We start from the raw sequence: 25,421 nt of genomic DNA on the forward strand, positions 1-25,421 counted from the left end.
GTTGCAGGCCGGGGTCCAGTGGCGAGAATGACCGCTAGGTGGGGGAAATTACATCATCTCCCACCAGACTCCTGGAATTGTAGGCCGTCGCTCACGGATAATTCCGTGAGGCGGCGGGTCGCTTAACTGACCGTGGACGCCAATAACTCACCGCATGGCGTAGGGTGTTTTTTGTCTAGAACCAATTTACCTAATAAACCACGCGGTTTCAACGACCGGGGAACCACGCCCTCGATACGACTTGCCCGGTCCAGATCACTCTACCAACTACCAACTCTACCAACCACCTTTCCGGATCGGGTGCTGCTGAGCGGAACTACCAAGGACGTACCAGCTAGAATGAACAGAATATCGGGAATAAAGACCCAGCTAAAACTCAGATCCGAACCAAGCTGGGCCAATGAAGGAAAAGACGAAAACGAACTGGGAACATTTCTACAATAATTTATTTACAATAAAGCGAGGAAAAATATGTGGCACAGGAAACAGGTTTATTGGGAATGTAATGCAAGGGAAGATGAGAGAAAGATGTAGTGCGACAATTTTACAGCAACTTACAAAGGAGACACAGAGTAGACTTGTCACGAGAATAAAACAGGCAAGATTTACAATGATCAAATAAAAACGCTTATGCAATTCTACTTAAAGATGCAGCCACACACTCAGATGAAAATATACACAGATGTTTGCAAAGGACCCCCACAGCCAGAGAGGGAGGTGAGCTGAGATCGCAGTTCTCTCAGGTACCTGAACGTTGGAGGGAAGGGGTGCTCCGTGGTGCGCACCTGCCAATGGTCTTGCGACTCGGTCCACGGCCTTTCGCATGGAGACCGTGTCTGCGAAAGAGCCTGGGTCGAGTAGAGCGGAGTCTGAGGCAGGGATTAGGGTTTCCAGCTCACTCCCAAGATGACTCACTTTCCAGCTCACCAGATGATTCACTTTGCAGCTCACTCGCTCACCCTCTCAGCATGAATGCTCCGACTCTCTCAGCACTCAACCAACGAACCCTCTGACTCTCTCAGCTTCTACCCTGAGGAAGGTGTGTTAATTTATAGATCTCCCTCAGTGGGGAGGGACCTTCGTGAAGCCGACGTCACTGTTCGCCCTCATTGGACAAGGCTTCCATGGGGCCGCCCTTTCTGGGCGGGTTTTCAGCCATACTGGGAAGACCACCCACTCCACGCATGTTCGGACTCACCAAAAAGGTACTACACAAAGATTCTGCCAAGCGAGTCGTCGGTTAGGCGAGTAGGCGAACACGCGCTTGTTCAGCCCATGCGAGAGTAGCAAGCGAGAGTCCGAGTAGACAGCGGGTGAACAGTGGTACGTTGTTGGAGGGGATATAAAGATTTATTAACCTAACTAAAAAAACATCGCAACGCACCCCATTGTCTACCCACTACACACAAGGAGGGGTTCTATCTACACATATACTTAACGGAATAACTGACTTCGGAACAACTGTATGTTTGTATGCATATGGTTCCTAGAACCATAACAATATCAATAAATCAGTAAGAGATTTCACCAATAAAATTTCATTTTAAACACAGAAGTATACATAAGTAGGTCCGAGAAAATCATCTTTTTTTGTAATATAAATATGTTGAATATAACTCATTGCGATGTTTGCGATAAGGACTACAAATATTACAACAAATGCTTACAATCATGCAAACACACACTCAAGATATTTCAACTAATCCAACCAGTAATGCAAGAACAACAACATTGCGATACATGCTCAACAGACTTGTTAAAACATAGTTATAAGAGACATCGTTAATCACGCAAACACAAAAACAACTCAGAAAATACAGCTGGGTTTGTTTTTGAAAAAACTGATGAGGCATTTAAGGATCATATGAAAATAATAATTTTTAGGTTTAATGAGCCAGAACCAAAATCAGTCGCTGAAGCAATTGTGAAAGTTAGTTCAGCTGTTGAAACTTTAATCAACAAGAGCCTGAGGGAATTTAATACCATAAAATTATATATGGGAGTAAAATTACATTTGACAAAAGATGACAATGAAAGAAACGAGTTGAAAGAAGAAACACCTTATTTTAGAAGAAACCCCTCTTTCATTTCTTCATTTCAAGGTTTCCAAGATTGTAATGTTAATGATAAACTTCAGAGGTATGCAATAGATGTTAATGGTAAAACAGATGGAAGTGGGTTTAACATTGGGAAAATCATTTTCTTCGATATACACAACTTGAAGTTGAATCCTCTCAAAGCTTCTTCCTATATTGATTTGCGAAGAGCAATAAAACTTTTTAAAAAGTCAATTAATGTTCAAAACAATGACAACAAATGCTTCCCCTGGGCTGTTCTTGCACACTTACACCCCCCACAATGGAAACCGGAATGAATTTGGCATTATGAAAAATACTTTAAATGTTAAAGGATTAGAAATTTAAATGAAATTAAAAAATATTTCGAACTTTGAGAAAATGAACAATCTCTCTGTTAATGTATATGGACTAACAGATACAAACAAAGTTCAGATATTAAAAATTTCAAATAACTATAAGAATGATGAAACACACATTGACCTTCTGTACTGTATTTCAGAAGAAAATTTACATTATGCTTACATCAAAAAAAATTCAAGATTTGTTGTTGACTCCTTCTCAAGCATACAATTGGACTAATAAGACATATCCATGCAAGCAATGTCTCAACTTCTTTCACACAAAACAAAGATTGAAACAATATTCAATTCAATATATTGCTCAAAGCACAAATGAACTGAAATCAAAATGTCAAAAGTGGGTTCAGTGGTAGACTTCAATGATATAAATAAATCCATAAAGCATCCATTCATGATATATGCCGACTTTGAAAGCATTCTCGAACTGATAGACACGACGTCTCCAAATCCAAATCAATCCTACACCAAGCCATATCAAAAGCATACTCCTTGTGGGTTCTGTTATTATATTAAATCATCTGTTGGAGACCAAAATAATTGATTAAAAAATGTACAGAGGAGAAGATACCCTTCAAGAGTTTTTTAAAAGTGTGGAAAAAAATTGTATTCAACTAACCAAAGTAATGCAAAAAGCTTATAAACCAATGAAATGAACACAAGATGAGGAGGAAGAGTTAAAGAACTCAAACATATGTTATCTTTGTCAATATGTAATCAGGAAAGAAACAAAAGTTAGAGGCCATTGTCATCTTATTGGTAAATATAGTGGACCTGCTAATCAAAGTTGTAATCTTACTTTTCAACTTCCAACTTTCATTCCAGTCTTCACACCAACACCAACTATGGCATGCATTTATTCATCAGCGAACTTTCAAAGATACCTGGGGACATATCTGTCATTCTTACCACAGACCAGAATTACATCTCATTTTCAAAATCAATCCAAAAACTCACAAAACTAATATTACATTTCTAGATTCATGCTAATTTATGCCAAATAATTTATCCACACTAGCATCAAGTTTTAAAACATATCCAAATCTCCAAAATCATTTCCTAAATGAAGGGGAAACGAACCTCGTGTCAGCTGAAGCAAGCACATTTGAGCTCATATCATGAAAGGGTGTTTACCCATATGACAATGTGAACAACTTTGGAAGATTTGAGGAAACACAACTCCCTTCAAAGGAAAGCTTCTACAACTAGGACACTTGGTAGAGCGCATACCTCTGCTCTGTAATGCCCGATCCACGAGAACATGTCTGGCCCAATATATTTTTGAAATATCATGCTATATATCGTTTTTGAGCCCTATCTCCCAATGGTGAACAATCACTAAAAAATGATCAGATCCGGATCCAGAGCTTCGGCAAAATTGAATTAATTCTTCCTGTCACACACCCAACATGTCCACCAAGTTTCATCTGAATCCATCCACAACTTTTTGAGATATCATGCTATATATCGTTTTTGCCCCTCTTTCTCTCTCAATGGTGACGAATCACTTAAAAAACATTTTAGTCGTTGGATCCAGATCTGGATCTTCCCCAAAATCTAAACAGTTTGTGCTTTTCACACACCGAACCTGTCCACAAAATTTCATCCGGATCTGTCCACAACTTTTTGAAATATCCTGTACACAAACAAATAAATGAAATTGTTCATTGAGCAAGGAATTGCTGGAATAACTTTGTCATATCTCCATGATCTCTGAAAAAACAAAAACCTGGAAATCAATTTGGTTCTTATAAGTCGATCGTGCTACTGTTTAATGAGTTATAGCACTTAATTTGGTCATGATCATAACTTGGAAGTCAATCGGACTCGAAATGGCGTTTTTATCGCAATTTGAACGTTTTGACCCCACCCGCCTGACATTCGACCCCAGACCGCTAAGAAGGGTGTTGGTGTGACACCCCAATGAGACATATGGTTGGATGAATTTCTGTTTTTCGGTGACCTTGACCTTTGACCTACATTCACCAAAAACGACAAGTGTCCAAGTTGGACCATGGCCGACATCTGTACACAGTTTGGTCATGATCGCTGAAACGGTGTGGCTGCTACAGGGTAAACAAACACAAACAAACAGACACACAGAATGACACACACAACCGACCAACATAATTGCCGAAATCCGAAGGATTCCGGCAATTTACAAACAGACAGAAAGGGGTGAAAACATAACCTCCTTCACCTTTGGTGGCAGAGGTAATGATTTGAATAAAACTCATATTGGTGATGAACACTATCAACATGTACAAAATATCTGGGAAAATTTTAACATAAAAAATCTTGGTGAATATCATGACTTGTAGCTTTGGACTGATGGTTTTTTATTAGCCAATGTATTTGAAGCATTCAGAAATGTCTGTCAGAATACGAATTTGTATGGATTAGATCCAGTTCATTATTATACAGCTCCTCATCAAGCTTGGAGTGCTATGCGAAAGATGACAAAAACAACCTCTCAAATTAATTTCTGATGTCGATATGCTGTTGATGATAGAGAAAGATAAAAGAGGAGGAATATCATGTCTGTTTAAAAAGATATACTAAAGCAAGCAATAAATATCTCTATGATTATGATGCTTTGAAAGATAGTTCTTATTTGATGTATTATGATGCTATCAATCTCTATGGATGGGTGATGTCTCAAGCTCTACCATATGGAGTCTTCAAATGGGGAGAAGAGAAGAATTATGAACAAATATTTAAAAATATCATTACCTCTACCCAGAAGGAATTGGATTAATCAAAAGTTGGTTATTCCTTTGAAGTGGATATAAAATATCCTGAAGAACTCCACAATGCTCACAAAGACTTACTATATGCTCCTGATAAAGAAAAAAAAAGAAAACAATGGCTCAGCGATTGTCAACAATCATTTCTTACTAGCTCTTCTCAAGCATGGACATCACTGGAAAAGCTTTTAACGACATTATATGGTAAAGCCAATTATGTATTACACCAAAGAAACCTGAGGCAATATCTATCAGCTGGATTGAGAACAAAGAAAATTCACAGAGTTCTCAAATTTAATCAAAGTCATTGGTTAAAAAAATATATCGACTTCAATACTCAGATGTGAACAATTGCTCAGACCGACTTAAGAAAGACTTCTATAAATTAATGAATAATGCTGTATTTGGCAAGATGATGGAAAATGGAAGAAACAGACAAAACACAAGACTTACTACATCTTGGAAACAAGCAACTAAATTAATAGACCCAACTTTAAATGAGTAGAGACATTCTCTGAGAACTTTTGTGCTATTCATATGGAGAAGGAAAGCATTGTGATGAATAAACATATTTATGTAGGAACATCAGTTCTTGACTTGTACATGTTGTTGATATATGACTATTTCTACAACACCTTAAAGAAGAATAATGATGAAAGAGTTAATCTACTTTACATGGATAAAGATAGTTTTAAATTGATCAAGACAGAAGATGTTCATGAAGATATGATGAAAGATATAAACATTTATGACGCAAGCAACTATGAAAAGATAATCCACTATTTTCTTCAAAAATAAAAAGGTATTTGAAAATTTAAGGATGAGTTGGGGGGGCAGATAATGAATGAATTTGTAGGATTAAAAGCAAAGTCTTATGCTTACAAGTATAGTAGTTCTAAAAGTGATAAAAAGTTGAAAGGGATAAAGAAAAATGGAATCAAAGACATGATAAATTTCAAGCACTATTATGATCGTTTAGTTTTAAAGAAAGAAGACTATAGGAAGATGAATAGTATTATAAGTTATAAGCATCAGATACATTCAGAACAAATAAATAAGAAATCATTCGGAGCATTTGATGAGAAGAGTTATATCTATATTTTGGAGAGTTGAATAAAATACTTTACCATATGGATACAAATGTTGATATAGAATATATAATACAAGTTTTTTTCTAAAATAAATGAGCCATGACACATCTGAAGATTTTAATGAATTTGCTGGTGAGGAACTTGGTCAAGAAGACAGCTCTGATACTGACAGCTTAAATGTTAGTTATGAAAGTAGTTTTATAGATGATGAAGATGCTGATAATAGTGAATACCCTGATTATATAAATAATGATGATGAATATGGTGAAGCATATCGCCTGGTGTTGGCGCAGTGGTTAGGGCAGCGGCTTGGGATCCAAAAGGTCCTGAGTTCAAGCCCCGTTGGGCCACTGAATTAATACACCAGGGGGTTGACTCAGCCTGTCATCCTTCCGAGGTCGGCGAAATGAGTACCAGTGTACTGGGCCGGTGTATACCCCGGTTAAAATAGGTGTACCATATCCCTGTGTCGTAAGAGGCGACCAGGGTTGCGTCAGGAAGGGCATCCGGCGTAAAACATGTGCCAAATCACTATGCGGATCATGCGGATGATCCGCTGTGGCGACCCCTAATGGGAGCAGCCGAAAGAAGAAGAAGAAGAAGAAGAAGAAGAAGAAGAAGAGAATATGGTGAAGCATATAGAAAAGCTAATTCAAAAATATTTTTTATTTGAGGATAAAATTATTTTAATAGAAAACATACTATATAAATTAACATTATTACTAATCAAAGTGATATACAAGATCCCGAAACTTTGTTTTGAGGAACTCTAAGGAGACTCTGTTGAGTTAAATCAATTTGTGAGTTGTCCAATGTGCTCACGGATGGGATTAAACACAGAGTTAGAAGGTAATAAAAAGTGTATCTTCTGTGATTATATTCTCATTACTCACTAAAAAAAATATATGAAAGATCATAATTATTTCAAAATTACATCCAAAATGAATTACTTTACAAGATTGATAAGAGAAATTAAAATAAAGTATGAGGGTGATAATACACTTTTCCTAACAATAGAAGAGATTGATAAAATTAGGTTAATGTTTCACAGATTAATGATATATATTATTCATGACTGTCATTTTAGAGAAAACATCAACACAAGATATATAAATAAACTAATGCATTATTTAGAAATGAAACCCGAAATTCGGATAAACAATAGAGTTTCCAATAAACAATAAACAATAGAGTTTGGATAAACAATAGAGATAAACAATAGATAAACGGATAAAACCTGTAAAGATTATATGAATTTTTTTCCAAATATAATAAGGAATGAGTTGTTTACCTGTCTGGGAAAGTTAGATAAAATTTAACCACAAAAACATACTAAATTCATGAAGATGTCTAATAGTTGGTTCAAGTGGATGTGGAAAAAACTTGTTTACACTTAAAGATGCTCCTTACTCCAACCTTTTTGGATTATGAGAAGTTAATCATTTTCACAAGGTCAAGTTTTCAGCCTGACTATCAATTGCTCTCACAAGGTTTTAAAATGGGTCTTCAAAAAGAAGACATCATAAGTTTCTTTAAATTTCAAAACAAACTAAATGATTATAACATTGAAGATATAATACAACTATTTTGTTGTACTCAAAAATGTAAAAAGAAAACCACTCCTTCAGTATCTTGCAATCTTTGTGATAATATGGATGATATACCTTTACCCCAAAATTTGGATAAATCAAAAAAACATAAAACATATTTGACGATTGTGTAAATGAGAGAAACCAAACAGTTAAAGATAGCCTCGAGGCCAGAGGGAGACATTCTTCTTGTAATTGCATTTATCATAGCCAATCATCCTTTCAACTTCCTTGTTGCTCGATAAGAAATAATGATAATACTTTTATTTTATTCAAGCTAAATTCAAAAGATACAAATAATTTTTGTTGAGGCTTATTCAACATTATGTAGTAAAAGGGAATTTGAGGATTATATTAAACACACAACTGGAAAATATAAATATATTGTTGTCAAACAAGATGAGATACTAAAGGATATTTTTCAATAAATAAATACAGGAAATGAAAGCAAATGAAAGAGGTAGAAAGTTTAACGAACATCAGAAGTTAGTTTCAAAAGTTACAAAGCAAAAGCAAGACATAAAGAAGAAATGGAGAAAAAACTAGCGAGCGAAGAAGCGAATTAACTAAAACAAGAGAAATGTTTTAAACCACTTTTCAAAGCTCCTCAACAAAAGATGATAGAGGCCCTGTTTCTACAACAATAGAATGTACTCCTAAAAAACTTCACAAATGCTAAAAGATTTTAGTCAAATGATAGAGCAAGACCTGGAAGATATAGGAGAATTAGAATATGATGATGAAGGATAATTCCAAGAGCTGGGAAAAGTAAATCGACCTCCTTTTATGTTGTAAATACTATTCAGAACAATGAATATTCAACGGATTCACAAACAATTGCTGGTTTCATACCAACAGAAAATTCAGCACAGTTCTATCAAGTTAATGCAAAGGTATTGACATTTATTTATGAATTCATGTTATTGAGTTATGCTCGACCAAGAATTAAACTAACTCCCAGATTAATGTTTCTTCCAATAAAAGATGGTCTCCAAGGTTCAAGTTACTTTGATGAACCGTTGAACACTTAAAATGAGGATGATAGAATATATATTGATTTACTAGACTCACTTCATTCTTGAATTTCTGTTGCTGGTAAAAGTAAGAAGAATGAGAAGGAGAAACATATTATATATGCTTTAAGTAAGCTTGGTTCAAGTATTTCTTTGCAACATGTTACCTTTCTTTCAAAAGACCCATCACAATTGGTGTATCGACTGATATTTCTGTTCAGAAGTAAGAAGGCTAGAAACAATAATTGTTTTTATGAAGCATCAGCCATTTTGACCATTTTATGAAGAAAAAAATAATTAATAAATGTCAATACAAAGACATTTTAACCCATATTAAAGAAGATGAGAAGCACAATCTTTAGTTTAAATTTCATGACGAGTGATCACACAGCTTCATTCCCATACCCAAGACAACTTGACCCCACAAAAGTATATGAAGCATCATTGTCTATGGAAACTTATAATACCCCATTTAATATCACAGAGAAAAATGATAAGTTTCGTTATTACCCAGGAAGCAGATACAAAACTATAACAGTTTCACCCGGAACATACAAGATTTCCCAAATATCTTCCAAAATAGCTCACCTTCTGAAAGAACAGGTTGATGAACCAAAAAAATATTGTTATGGATATTCCAAAAGTTACTTCAAAATCAACTATTCAACTTAAAAATGATTACAAAGTGGATTTCACAATTCATTTAGAGAGTTATTGGGTTTCTCCTCAAAAAAGATTGAAACTAATGGAATCTTTTTTACAGTGATAATGCTATTCAAATAACCTCAGGTATAAATTTGGTATTAACTCACTGTGATTTGATTGATGGTGCTTAAAATGATGGAAAAAGAACAAATACAATATTTTCCTTCAGTGCATCCTCCACTCCAATTGGTTATAAATTCAACATGGAACCGAAAAATCTTGTACATCTTCCTGTGTCAGGAAAAACCTTATACAGAGTCAATTTTAGGATATCCAATCAAGATAATCGTATGATTTCCTGCATTGGAGAAATTATATCATACAGAATTCACCTTTGTGAAGTCTTCCAAATAAATAAATGCAATGGTTATTGTGAGGAAACATCAGTTTGGAAAGTATGAAAAATTAATAAAGATGGGAATGGGATGTTCCTTTCAGCATACTATAAGAGTGAAGGTATGTATCTTAGTAGAGGATACTATAAACCTAAGAGACAACAGGGTATAGGACATCAATTTAGAAATAAAGAAGATGGGATAATTAATACTCTAGTGGGTATAGGTTCAACAATTCTTAAACATAATGATCTAATAGGTTCAACTGCTTCTGTTGTGAGAAACGTTGCAGGTGCTATAATGCCAAGGTGAAACAACTTCAGGTTTCTCCAGATGGAGCATTTTATCCACATGACATATTGGAAATTTATTTGGATAAAACGATTATACCGAAGCTTGCAAGTCTCACCAAAAGTTTTGTGAAAGCAATGGTAATAAAGAACCCATGAAAGGTGGTATTTCAACAGTGGTAAAAACTGCAAATGAAAGGAAGGCTCAACTCCAGGCTCAAAAAGGGAAGGACTGACATAACAAAGAGTTAGAGAAACAAATTAGTGGAAGTGGTATAATTGTAGATTTTGCTGAAATCTTGAAAGCCTACATGATAAAGCAAGATTGTTAGTTCAAGATATGCTTTCTTCTATTGCACAACTTGGCATAAAATTAACTGAAAGGGGTAATGGATTATATCTTTCTCATAAATCAATGAGAATTGATGAGTGGTTTAAAGAATTTAGAAAGAATACAACATCAAATATAGAACTTGCCAAATATTGTAAACAAAACCCAAAAATTGATAATGTCGTTATTTACATGACAGATTAATTACTAATAGTTGTCTGAAAATACAAAGAATATTATTACTAATTTAGATGATAATAATGGGAATGGTTCTCATTGGATTTGTGTTCATAATAGTTGAGACAAATATTAAATAAACTATGGTTATGGTATTCCACCCCATATTGAAGTAATCAATTTCTGAAGAAATGGTGTTTGTCATACATTTCAAGTCCAAGACTTCAATTCCAATTGTTGCGGACAATTATGTTTATATGTATTATTAGATCTCAACAATAATCAGGAGTTTTATGATATCATTATTAATCTTATATAAATGACATATGTTGGAAAAGATGGAACTGTCTTTGTTGTATCCCAAGAACTGGATGAATGTATCCCAAATTATTATACAAAAGGGCAAGATGAATGACAGAAATACAAAATATCAAAAATATTTACTTGAAAAATGCTATTAAATTAACCAATTATCCAAGCCTTTCAGATGCAAATTACTTGGTGAGATTATCACAATATATATATTCTTAAATAAAATGGCTGTGTATTCCAAACATAGAAATATGGATTTTATCTCTGGGTCATACAAAATTCACAGTTCCAATTGAAATTAAATTTTATAAAGAAGGGCATAAAGTTTTTTTTATGAGAATAGAACCATGGGTAAATGATAAGAATGATTTAGGGTATAATTGGTCATTTAAAATAAACCTACAAGACTTGAAATAATTTAATCAGTTTCATAAGGAAGAATATTATCCACTTTGTGGAGATAATGATATTTGTGAAAGCACTAATAGCGAACAACAAATCTCTCCTCTTCTTCTTCTTCTTTCGGCTGCTCCCTTTCGGGGTCGCCACAGCGGATCATCCGTATGATCCGCATAGTGATTTGGCACATGTTTTACGCCGGATGCCCTTCCTGACACAACCCTGGTCGCCTCTTATGACATAGGGATACAATAGCTAACAACAAATAATGGAATTTAATAATGCTAAAATCAATAACGGTTTCACCATAGTTTCTTTAATGAAAACACAAAGAACAAGAATTTACATAGTAAGGAAAGGAATACAAACTGATTTAACAACAGGAAGATGGGGAGGTATTACATGTCATGAAACAAGGCCGCATTCCAGTGGATTGGGAACCGAGTACCCTCGTCCCTCTGTACAAGGGAAAAGGTGATCCTCTGGACTGCGGCTCCTATAGAGCAATAAAGTTATTGGAGCATGGAATGAAGGTATTGGAAAGGGTGTTGGAGAAGAGAATAAGGAAGAAGGTAAAGATTGACGAAATGCAGTTTGGATTTATGCCAGGAAGAGGAACGACAGATGCAATTTTTATTGGAAGGCAGTTGCAGAAGTACATGGAGAAGAGGAGGAAGTTGTTTTTTGGGTTTGGTGATCTGGAGAAAGCATTTGATAGGGTTCCACGTGAAGTTATGACATGGGCATTGAGGAAGTTAGGAGTGGAGGAATGGTTGATCAGAGTAGTGATGGCCATGTACGAGAGAGCATGCACAGCTGTAAGAACGAAGGACGGGAACAGTGGTGAGTTTGAGGTGAGGGTAGGAGTGCACCAGGGGTCGGTACTAAGTCCACTTCTATTTGTAGTTGTGATGGAGGTGCTGGCTCGGAGGGTAAAGGAGGGTTTACCGTGGGAGCTGCTGTATGCAGATGATCTGGTGTTGATTGCAGAGAGTATGGATGGACTGAAGAAGATGAACAAGTGGAAGGAATGTATGGAAGCAAAAGGTTTGAAGGTGAATATCGGAAAGACGAAGGTGATGGCAAGTGGTAAAGCATGTGGTGAGGTGGAAAGGACTGGGAAGTGGCCGTGTGCTGTGTGCAGGAAGGGTGTCGAAGTGAACACCATTCAATGTACAATGTGTGCTGAATGGGTTCATCGAAAATGTAGTGGTGTGAGAGGGTCATTAACCAGTGTAGCAGCTACATTCAAGTGTAAGGTGTGCATAGAGTGAGTTACAGATGAAGGAATTGTTGAGTTGGATCTTGGAGATGGTGTGAAGCTGGAAGGTGTGAAAACATTTTGCTATCTCGGAGACATGCTGAATGGAGAAGGTGGATCAGACTCTTCGACGGTTGCTAGAGTGAGATGTGCATGGAAGAAGTTTCGGAAACTGAGTGGCGTGCTGACGAAGAGGGGTGTCGTTGAAGCTGAAGGGAAAGGTGTATGCTACATGTGTGAGGAGTACGATGATTTATGGGAGTGAGACATGGGTAATGAACATTGAACATAGAGCAGCAACCAAGGCTGGAAAAGGTGGAAATGCGAATGGTTCGGTGGATGTGTGGAGTATCGTTGAGAGAGAGGAAGACAAATGATGACTTGTGGAAGATGATGGGAATAGAGTCTGTGATGGAGGTTGTGAAGAGAAACAGGTTGAGATGGTTGGGTCATGTGTTGAGGAAGGATGAAAGTGACTGGGTGAGAGGAGTGTTGGAAATGAGTGTAGTCGGAAGTGGAGGACGGGGAAGACCGAGAAAAAAACTTGGCTAAAGGTGGTGGAAGAGGAAATGTGGGCAAGGGGATTAAGAAGGGGAGATGCAGAAAATAGGGTAAAGTGGAGAAGATCGTCATGGGGCCCGCAAGGCTAACCCCTGCTTTAGCGGGGAAAATGGCCTTTAAATGCTTGTGTGTGTGTGTGTGTGTGTGTGTGTGTGTGTGTGTGTGTGTGTGTGTGTGTGTGTGTGTGTGTGTGTGTGTGTGTGTGTGTGTGTGTGTGTGTGTGTGTGTGTGTGTGTGTGTGTGTGTGTGTGTGTGTGTGTGTGTGTGTGTGTGTGTGTGTGTGTGTGTGTGTGTGTGTGTGTGTATAACGTATTAGCTGCTTGTATTGCATTAAGAGCTGTGTATAGCATTGCATTAAAAATTAATGAAACTTTACCTCGACTTTGTCAATGGCTGAATTCACTTGATCCATTTGGAAAAGTAGATAAGCATAGAAGCTATTGTGTGTCAATTCAAATGCAAGGTCATCCCATAATAGCGAGTCATCCTCAGTTGAAAACTTGTCTAAAATGTTATTGGAGAGATTGGAATCTTCTTTCTCTGAGTGAAAGTGAGGAGGGAAAAATAATAGTTAATCAATTAGAGATACAATTACAAACAGACGAGTATTGTAGGTGGACTGAGGCGAGCATGCCGACTTTCCTGTCGGTTGGCATTTCTTCAAAAATAACCATCACAGCAGATATGATGAGAGTGTTTTGGTTTAAATAGTTGAGATTGGGGGGGGGGGCATCAATCTTTCCAATTGCAACACATGGTCCCAGTACTTTTCCATCTCCACGTGCTATAGCGGGGACGGAAGGTAAGCATACAGCATACCTCTTCTGAGTTTACACACTTGTTTTCCAAACAAAATGTAATAAGCCCCAGAATCTCTCAACAAGAACTTTCTTTTGAAACTGGGATGATAACTATAAATATTAAGTTGACAAACCGGCTCAGTTGCAGTCTGACAAAAAAAAAAAAACAGAAACACCCACTGCTTAATTCAGTGTCAGCTGGTACACCGCAATCCGCAGCATCACTCAAATGACACTAACATGGCTTTAGAAATCTTGTTTGTTTTTGGGGGGGGCGGGATCGTCAACTCCATAAGCAAGTGCCAATGATTGTGTTTCAGGAGTTATTTTTCACAAAGGACATAAACCGCAAAGAAGAAGGAAGGGTAAACAAGGTTTTAGTTTCACTGTATATACTCTTCCAGAGTTTATTTAAAGGTCGGGATATAAAGGGAAGGAATCTCTGTTCAAATGGGAGTATAAATAGATAAGAGAAAGAGGGTGGAGGGTGGGTGGTCAGGGGTAAAATAAAAAGGGGGGGGGGAATAGAAATTATAATTTAAATTTTTGATGCATAGTCGAAGCGCATGGAAGAGCTTGGTCCCAGAAATAATTTAATATGGAGAAGCTGGTACAGGATGAGTGAAAGACGTGTGGGAGGAGAAGGAGAAGTTGATGCCAGAGGAAACCTGTCTGTGAGAAAAAAATTGCTCCTTTTTATTTACAGGGTCAACTAGTTTTTCTCTGAGTTAACATTGAAGTCAAAGGGGGAAATGGGATTGTCCCATCACCAACAAAACCCCCCTACTCACGTGGACGCATTCTCTTCTCGGCACCACCTGCACATAATATGAGCAAGGTCTCTGACACAGCTGAGGTGTCCTTTGGTGAATCATTAAGGAAAGCTATGCATGCACAAGTTATCCACTCACTCCATTTTGTTGAGTTAGCAAATCAGATGGCTACTCAGAGGGATTAAAGATAAATTGAACATGCTAACTCACAACACATCTGCCTTCCAAAATATTCCTCTATGCAAAAGGGCAAGGTTCTGTCTCATAACCGAAATAAATATCTGTCTGGGAAAGTCCTACGTGTGTCTGAATGCTGGGGGGGTCTTTTCGTAACTGCAAACATATAATTGTCTGTTTTGTTCAGGTGAGGTCCTGCGAGAAACAAAAGCAGTTGTTATCTTTGTTATTATTCAACTAAATGATTTTGCAGCACTTGGCGATTTGCTCTTGTTATACAATGTGACTGAAAAGATATGGCTGGGATGGATCAGTTCACCTGTAATGAAGAATTCTCATTATACTCACGTTTATGATGGAACAATTGGATTCGACCAACGCCAGGGAAAGATTCCAGGCTTAAAAAAGTTTATTCTTAGTCTCCAACCTCAGAATGGTCAAAACATCAATAACAATACACCAAAACATTTTTTGGAAGCTGGAAGGAAGCAAATATATTACTTTCAAAAGACTGCTCATGCAAATGTGTCAAAAATGCATGATTTTTCTGAAAATGTGTCAAAACATGTTTATTTTGGAGAATATATGAAAATATTACAAAACACAAGGTAACAATGTATTAAATTATTTTAATTGAGAGTGGCGATAAAATCTTAACTTGTATAAGAGTATTATATATTCAGAGTAATACTGGATTTGATCTTTTCAGAGGAACACTACACCGGGAGTATGAGTTGCAAACGGCATTTCATGCAAAACAGCAGAAAACCATATTGGAATGGTTTCCTGCCATTTCTGGAGAAATTCCAATGGGAGTTTGTTCCATCCAGTCTATAATGTTTCCCATAATTTTTCTTTTGATTTTGATTGTTTTTCATTTTTATTCCTGTCAAAATAATCCCAAACAGCTTCTCTGGTGTTAAGATCAGGTTTTCAAAAACAAACAAACCCTTATTATGAGAATATGGAGAAGTCTAAATAATAATTGGGTTGAAATGTCAAAGGCAGTCACAGTAAATATAAATAGGCCTTATTAGCCCTTCCACCATACATCTGTGCAAGATGGTTGAGTTTTGTAATTGATTCCATGTTTCGTTATTTGTTTACAATGTGAGGGTCCATGTGTCTATCCAAGGCATAACATTTTTTACCATTAGAGCTTTTGACATGAAATTTTGACATATAGAAAATGCTAATTAATAAATTTAACTTTTTCTTCATCTTCTTCTTTCCTTTTTTAGCTGTTGTTTTTGACAATCTTAGTGAATATATACAAAGTGGACGTGGAAGGACCTTGCATTTTGACATGCTTTCTAATTGTTTCTCCAATTGTCACCAAATCACCATTATTGTAGGTGGACTGAACAGCTACAATATCATCTGACTTTGGAACAGCAGCAGCAATACACCCCAAACTTCAACAGAACCTCCACAGTGCTTCAGTGCTAGTAGTAGGCTGGAGAGACATGTCTGCAATCCTCTTTCTGATGTACTGCCTCCTCTTTGTCCCAATCATTTCAACCTTTGATTTGTCACTCCAAAGTACCTTTCCCACTGATTGGCATCCCAACTCTGATGTTCTTGGGAATATTTCAGTCTCTTGACTTTGATTTCTTTCTGCAAAAAAGGATTTTTGACAGTAACTCAACAATGGAGACCACTTTTGATGAAAGACCTTCAGACAGTACACGAGTCCACTTGAACCCCCATTGTCTTTGCCGATTCTTGTGTCAGTTCAGCACTGGATTTGTTTCTATTTATTCAGGAACTTATCCTTATGTATTGCCCATCTGTGTTACTGAGATTCTTTGAACTTTTGTTTTCTATCTTCAACTTCTCTGGTCTCATTATGCTTCTGTATTGTTGATTGACTGCTAAATCTGGAAAGGTATTTTGTTCAAGGACTAAAAAAAGTTATTTGTCCAAGAACCTCTGGGAATCTCACGATATTGTGACAGAAAACAACCATCATTATTAACTTTTAATGATGCGTATATATGGCTCAGGAAGAAGATAATTGGTTTTGGGTCATTTATTGGCACAAACTGGTTGCTCATTTGCAATTCCACAGGGTATCCACATAAGTAGAGGATAAATGGGGCTTCTGAGGCAGCCATTCAAATGAATGGGGGAAAAGGGAAAAACTTTCTAACTTAAGCCCCAAAAGCCCAAAATAAGAGAATGATTTCCTCCCCCTCCCATACAAGCAAATGCAAAATTGAGACTGATTTCCTCCCCCTCCCATACAAGCAAATGTAAAATTGAGACTGATTCCCTTCCCTACCATACAAGCAATTGTAAAATAGGAGACTGATTTCCTCCTCCTCCCATACAAGCAAATGTAAAATTGAGACTTACTAATTAAAACACTTCTTTCGTTTTATATTTTCATTCCATTCAAAGAGCGAACCAATGAATATTTGTCCATGTTCTACTTTGGGGAATAACTTAATTTTTCTATTACATTCATCACCATCGAGTGTATTCACAAAGATTACTTTAGAACTTAGTTTTTGGTTTAAATGTCTTTGTTGAGCAGAAATAAAATGATAAACTTCTCTCAATGCTCTTATTTGACCACCTCCTGAGCCACATATCATTTTGAGATTGTAGTAAATTGTTTTTCCATTGTTCAATTGATAACCATCAAAGTTTTCAGTCCATTCAAGGATATTTATTTTTTTCTTTACATCCTCCAACTTATTTGCAAATAAATTTATCCGCTTATTTGTTTTATCTAATTTACCTGGTTATTTCTTCACAAAGACATATTTGATATTTCTCACATTCGTTATGTTTCCCTTTTAAATACCAAGGCTGATTATATCTCCACTCTTTGGTTTGGTTATTGCTTGATTCTATCATTTATAAATCAGTAAAAAGAGGTGGCAGCCTATTAAAATCCCCAACCCAATATTTGAACACTTATACTTATAACCATAAGGGAGACAATTGATTCCATTCTCGAAAACATATCTTTTATCATCAAAAGCTCCTAATGCTTTCTTATTTATCTCTTCTGTATCATTGATGTTTATAACTTCTTATTGCATTCATTTTTCTGTACCCTTCCTTCTTTAAGGTTAAACAGTTGTAATAATGTTTAAAGTTTATTGTTTCCTTGATTATATTTTTCTTTATTCCCTTGAGCTTCTTATCTCACCTTTGAATGTTATTATTATCATCATACGTAAAAGCATAAGACTTTGATCTCAATCCGATAAATTCACTCATGACCCTCCCACCCAATTCATCTTTAAACTTACCAATAACCTTTTTATTCTTTGATGAAAACAACACATCACCTGACTTATAATTACCTTTATCATATATATCAATATTATCAATCATATCCTCAGATACATCACTTGTCTTAATTTCTAATATAAAACTATCTGTATCCATATATAACAATGACATATTATCCTTATACTTTGATTTTAAATTATTATAGTAATAGTCATACATTAACGACTTTGACAAGTCAAGAATTGACGTTCCTATATAAATAGGTTTATCCATTTCAATTCTCTCTTTTTTCAAATGAAGAGCACAAAAGTTCTCTGAAAACACCTCCGCTCGTTCAAAACTTGGTCTATTAATTAACTTTGAAGCCTGTTTCCAAGATGTAGCAAGTCTTATGTTTGTCTATTCTTAACATTTTCCACAGTCTTTCCAAATATAGCATTATTCATTAATTTATAAAAGTCCTTTTCAAAACCTGTTTTTGCTTGTGTTCTCCTTTTTGTATTAAAAGCAATATACTTCTTTAACCAGTGACTGTTTAAATTTCAAAATCCGATGAATTTTCCAAACTCAACCCAGCAGATAAATATTGTCTCAGGTTCCTTTGATGGAAAACATAACTTACTTTATCATTTTATGTTGTAAGTAGTTTTTCTAGAGATTTACCTTTTATATTGAATGACTGTTGGTAATCACTTAACCATTCTTTTCTTGGACTTTCTTTATCAGTAGCATAAGGTAGGTCTATATGTTTGTGATGAAGTTCTTCTGGATATTTTAAATCAACATCAAAGTAATCTCCAACTTCAGCTTCATCCAATTCTTTTTGAGAGGAAACAACAATGTCTTGTAAAACTTTTTCATAATGTTTTTCTTTAACCCATTTAAGTTTTCCATAAGGTAAAGATTGAGACATGGACCACCCATACAAATTGTTAGCATCATAATACATCAGTTAGGAGTTGTCCTCATTCTTATTACTAGTGCGTGCCCGTACGTGTGTGGCCGTACATGTGTGGCTGTACGTGCAAAAAACACAAACTTTCAAACTGCGTGCCAGAAACAACAACCACACAGGCCGTTCCTTTGCTCTTGTGTGCCCGTACGTGCATGGCCATACGTGCGTGGCCGTACGTGAAAAAAAACTTTCAAACAAACACACAGGCCATTCCTTCGCTCTCGTAAATGACGACTCGATTGGGGCATTGTGTTTTTCTATAAATGCTCATAAGAAATCAAGAAATTATTAGAATACAGTAAGTCATCACTATCTGGAAGTCCGTACGTTGTAACCAGTAATGGGGAACGCGCTCGAACTTGGCCATAACTTGGGAACCACTTGTCTGATTAATTTCAAACCGTGAAAGGCAAACAAACAGAGATTGCTGGAATTATAGATAGACGATAGATACTATGGGTGCAAAATTCCAAGCAACGTGTCCTGTCATTAGTAACTAAGGATCTCTGCCCCAACAGCCACACCTACGCAGCAACGTGTCCTGTCATTGGTAACTAAATGGCTCCCTTTCCCCATCGGCCACGACTACGCAGCAACGTGTCCTGTCATTGGTTTGGTAAATAAATGGCCATAACTTGGGAACCACTTGTCCGATTAATATCAAACCTTGAAAAGGCACATACTCAGGTCTCCAGCAATATACCTGGCAAGTTTCAATTAGATCGGACCAGTGGTTGTCGAGAAACAGCGGTCACAGACAGACAGACAGACAGACAGAGATTGCTGGAATTATAGATAGATAATCAGGAAGATATTTGTTATTTGCTTTAGCATATCTCTTGGAACACACTTGATATATTCCTCCTCTTTTGGCCTTCTCTATCATTAAAAGGATATCTATATCACTGATTAATTCCAAATTTTGTTTTCGCATTTTTAACATAGCACTCCAGTAGAGATGGAGGCGGTGGCGCTAACAAAAAGACAGGAAGCAGAGCTGGAGGTGGCAGAGTTAAAGATGCTGCGATTCTCGTTGGGAGTGACGAGGATGGATAGGATAAGAAATGAGTATATTAGAGGGACAGCGCTGGTAGGACGGTTTGGAGACAAAGTGAGAGAGGCGAGATTGAGATGGTTTGGACATGTGCACAGGAGGGAAACAGAGTATATCGGGAGAAGGATGTTGAAGATGGAGCCGCCAGGCAGGAGGAGAAGAGGAAGGCCAAAGAAGAGGTTCATGGATGCGGTGAGGGCGGACATGCGGGTGGTTGGAGTGTCAATGGAAGATGTGGAGGATAGAGCGAAATGGAGACAGTTGGTCCGCTGTGGCGACCCCTAACGGGAGCAAGCCGAAAGAGGAAGAAGAAGACTCCAGTAGAGGATAAATGGGGTTTGTAAGGCATCCAGGCAAAAAATGAATGGGGAAAAGGGGGAAACTCTCTGAATCAACCCTGAAAAGGCCCAAAACAGGAGACTGATTCCTCCCACTCCCATACAAGTGAATGGGGGAAACTCTCTGACAACTCCTAAAAAAACCTAAAACAGGAGAATGATTTTCTCCCTCTCCCATAGAAGCTCATGTTAAATTGAGACTGATCCCCTTCCCTCCCATACAAACTAATATTAAATTGATACTGATTTTGTCCCCCTCCCATACAAGCTCATGCAATATTGAGACTGACTCAAGGCCCATCAGGTCAAAAGAGGATACTGATCTCTGCCCCATTGAGCAAATGTTAAAGTGAGACACTGATTCAAGCACTTCTTTCCTTTTATATTTTCATTCCATTCAAAGAGTGATCCAACTAATATTTGTCCATGTTCTTCTCGAGGTAATAAATTAATTTTTCGATTACATTCATCACCATCAAGTATATTGACAAAGATTATTTTAGAACTTAGTTCTTGGTTTATATGTCTTTGTTGAGCAGAAATAAAATGATAAACTTCTCTCACGACTCTTGTTTGACCACCTCCTGATCCACATATCATTTTGAGATTGTAGTAAATTGTTTTTCCATTGTTCAATTGATAACCATCAAAGTTTTCAGTCCATTCAAGGATATTTATTTATTTTCTTTACATCCTCCAACTTATTTGTAATTAAATTTATCCGCTTATTTGTTTTATCTACTTTTACCCCGGTTAATTCTTCAAGAAGACTTATTTGATATTTCTCACATTCTTTATGTTTCCCTTTTAAATACCAAGGCTGATTACATCTCCACTCTTTGGTTTGGTTATTGCTTGATTCTATCATTTATAAATCAGTAAAAAGACACCCCTTCACACTTACACTTATAACCACAAGGGATACTCTTGATTCCATTGTCTAAAATATATCTTTTATCATCAAAAGCTCTGAATGCTTTCTTATTTATCTCTTCTGTATATCATTGATGTTTATAACTTCTTATTGCATTCATTTTTCTGTACTCTTCCTTCTTTAAGGTTAAACAGTTGTAATAATGTTTAAAGTTTATTGTTTCCTTGAATACATTTTTCTTTATTCCCTTTAGCTTCTTATCTCACCTTTGAACGTTATAATTATCAATATACGTAAAAGCATAAGACTTTGATCTCAATCCGATAAATTCACTCATGACCCTCCCACCCAATTCATCTTTAAACTTACCAATAACCTTTTTATTCTTTAATGAAAACAACCAACTATCAGACTTATAATTACTTGTGTCATACATATCAATATTATCAATCATATCCTCATATACATCACTTGTCTTAATTTCTAATATAAAACTATCTGCATCAATATGTTACAATGACACCTTATCCTTAAACTTTGATTTAAAGTTATTATCGTAATAGTCATACATTAACGACTTTGACAAGTCAAGAATTGATGTTCCTATATAAATATGTTTATCCATTTCAATACTCTCTTTTTGTAAATGAATAGCACAAAAGTTCTCTGAAAACAACTCCGCTCATTCAAAACTTGGTCTATTAATTAACTTTGAAGCATGTTTCCAAGATGTAGCAAGTCTTGTGTTTTGTCGATTCCTAACATTTTCCATAGTCTTTCCAAATACAGCATTATTCATTAATTTATAAAAGTCCTTCTCAAAATCTGTTTTTGCTTCTGTTTTCCTTTTTGTATTAAAATCAATATATCTTCTTTAACCAATGACTTTGTTTAAATTTCAAAATTCGATGTATTTTTCTCACTCTCAACCCAGCAGATAAATATTGTCTCCAGTTCCTCTGATGTAAAACATAACTTTCTTTCTCATTTAATGTTGTAAGTAGTTTTTCTGGAGATTTACCTTTTATATGAAATGACTGTTGGTAATCACTTAACCATTCTTTTCTTGGACTTTCTTTATCAGGGGCATAAGGTCAGTCTTTGTGTTTGTTATGAAGTTCTTCTTGATATTTTAAATCAACATCAAAATAATATCCAACTTTAGCTTCATCCAATTCTTTTTGAGAGAAATAACAATGACAAGCAAAAAAATTTCATAATGTTTTTCTTTAACCCATTTAAGTTTTCCATAAGGTAAAGATTGAGACATAGCCCACCCATACAAATTGTTAGCATCATAATACATCAGGTAAGAGTCATCCTCATTCTTATTATATTAAGGAAAATATTTGTTATATGCTTTAGCATATCTCTTGGAACATATTTGAGATATTCCTCCTCTTTTAGCCTGCTCTATCATTAAAAGCATATCTATATCACTGATTAATTACAAATTTTGTGTTGTCATTTTTAACATAGAACTCCAAGACGAGCCAAGGGCTGTGTATTCGTGAACGGGGTCGAATGCGTAAGAATTTTTATTTTGACAGACTGTTCTAAAAGTTTCAAACACATCCACCAATAACAATATATCAGTTTTTAGATACAAATCATTATATTATCCAAGATTCTTTCTATTAAACTTATCCCACAACTTTTTGGCTTGTGTATAATCTCTATCAGAAATATGAGTTTTATTTAACTTTCCATAGAAACCTTCCCTTGAAGAAAGTTGTGTTTCTTAAGACTTCTAAAATGAATCCATTGAGTCATACAGATATATTCCCTTTTGTGATAAGAGATCAATCTATTCTTGATTTGAGAAATGTGATTTAAGATTCGGGAAGTTTTTAAAATTTGATCTGAAGTTAGATAATGGACTTGACATAAACTTGTATGTGTCAAGAAATCTGAAATGGGTTATGGGGCCTGTATGAATTGTTTTTGTGAATGAGATGTATTTTTGATCTGTGTTAGGAATGGCAGAACTATCTCCAGATGTATTTGAAAGTTCATTGATAAATAGATGTGTGTCATAGTGAGCGTTGTTGTGAAGAAAGACAGGAATAAAGTTTGGAGGTTTGAAATTAAGATTACAACAGGAATGAGCTGAACCTCTATATTTACCAGTAAGATGACAGTGATCCCTAACCTTGACCTCTCCCTCAATTTTCTCCTCACAAATATGACAGATACTGTTCTTCCTAAATTCCTTTTTCTCTCCCTTTGTTAATGACATTGGTTAATAGGTTTTCACCATTATTTCTCTTAGTCTTATACAGTCTTTTTCCAATCGTCTGACAAACTCCTCTGAGGCATCTTCTCCTCCATAAAGTTCTAACTTGTTGTATTCATCACCAACAGATGATTCGATATAACAACAGAAACCACAAGGAGTACGGTTTTGATATTTATTTGTGTATGATTTATTTGGATTTGGAGAAACAGTATCTATCTTTTCAAGGATACTTTCAAAATCAGCATATATTACATACGGATGTTTTATAGATTTGTTAAAATATTTGAATGATATGTTTGAACCTGCTTTTGGTAAATTGATTACGGTTGATTTATGATTACTACAATATTTCGAATGTTGATTTGATCATTATTTTGTGTGAAAGGAGTTGAGACATCTCTTACAAGGATACGTTTTACATGTTCTCTTATGTAATTGTGATTTGGTTAATCTTGATAAATTTTAAATGAAAGCATAATGTGATTTTTTTTCCTTTGACGTCAAGTACAGAAGGTCAATGTGTGTTTCGTCGTTTTTATAGTTGTTTGAAATTGTTAATATCTGAACTTTCTTTGTATCCATTAATCCATATACATTAACAGATAGATTATTCATTTTCTAAAATTTAGGAATATCTCTCAATGACATTGGAAACTTTAAATCTTTAACATTTAATGTATTCTCGTATTTCTTATAATGTTCAACCCTTTCAGGATTCCATTGTGGAGGATGTAAGTGGGCACGAACACACCATAGAAAACATTGATTATCTTTGTTTTGAATATTAACAACCGCTTTCTTATGCTTTATCTCTTTTGGGAAATAAATATAAGAAGAAGCTTGAAGAGGATCTGACTTTAAGATGTGTATATCGAAAAAGATGATTTTTGTAAGAGTAAATCCACTACCTACTACAGTGTTATCAACATCTGGCTCTTGTCTCTGGAGTTCATCATAAACAGCACATGCTACAAAATCTTGAAATGATGAGATAAAGTGAGGTTTTGACCTCATATAGGGAGTAATTTCATTGTCTTGTCTTACTATATTCAATTTTACTCCCATATAAAACTTCAAAGTTTTCATTTCACTTGATGCGTTTTTAATTATCGTTTCAATACTTTGTTTAACCATATCAACAGCTTCCATGATTGAAGATGGTCCAGGGTCCTGAAAACGAAACAATCTTATTTTTATATTCCCTTTAAATGCCACATCAGTGTTTTCAATGGAGAATTTAGCTTCCCTTTCTTCATTGTTCTTGTGTTTGTGTGATTGAAGGTGTATATTATAATTTTTTTAAAAGAATATCATTATCACATCTATCACAATGTTTTGTTTCTTGGTCAAGTGTTTTTGTTTCTTGGTCAAGTTTCTTGGTTCTTCTGACCACGTCCTTGTTAAAGTGGACATCTCTCTGGCTGTCATCAGAGAACCACCTCACCGCCGTCGAGTCTGGCATTTCACTCAAGCCGACTGGCAGGGTCTCCGAGCAGCCATCAAACTTACAGACTGGTCTCCTATCACTACTTTCTCAAACATCAACTCATCCTGGGAATTCTTTCAAAGAAACTTGCTCTCCCTCATGCACAGATTTATCCCCTCTCGTGTTCAGTTGTCTTACCCTTCCTCCCGCCCTTGGTTTACTGAAGCTTGTGGCGAGGCAGTTGTCCTGAAACAACTTGCCTTTGCCTCATGGAAAGCAAACCCAACTGAG

The 25,421-nt window shown here is 35.9% G+C and overlaps 1 protein-coding gene across 2 annotated transcripts in view; it reads left to right on the forward strand.

Annotated features, from left to right (window-relative positions):
• LOC147025038 (extracellular calcium-sensing receptor-like) overlaps positions 1 to 25,421 on the forward strand; it is a 208,286-nt gene that overhangs the window by 106,763 nt on the left and 76,102 nt on the right. For both annotated transcript variants that reach the window (XM_085885586.1, XM_085885585.1), the window contains one exon: positions 15,183 to 15,603. In XM_085885586.1, the coding sequence (XP_085741712.1) occupies positions 15,183 to 15,603 (421 nt within the window). The remainder of the gene's footprint in view (positions 1 to 15,182; positions 15,604 to 25,421) is intronic.

Source organism: Eptatretus burgeri, chromosome 6 (genome assembly GCF_056783735.1).
Source record: "Eptatretus burgeri isolate ZD-2024b chromosome 6, Ebu_testis_v1, whole genome shotgun sequence".
Lineage (NCBI taxonomy): Eukaryota > Metazoa > Chordata > Myxini > Myxiniformes > Myxinidae > Eptatretus > Eptatretus burgeri.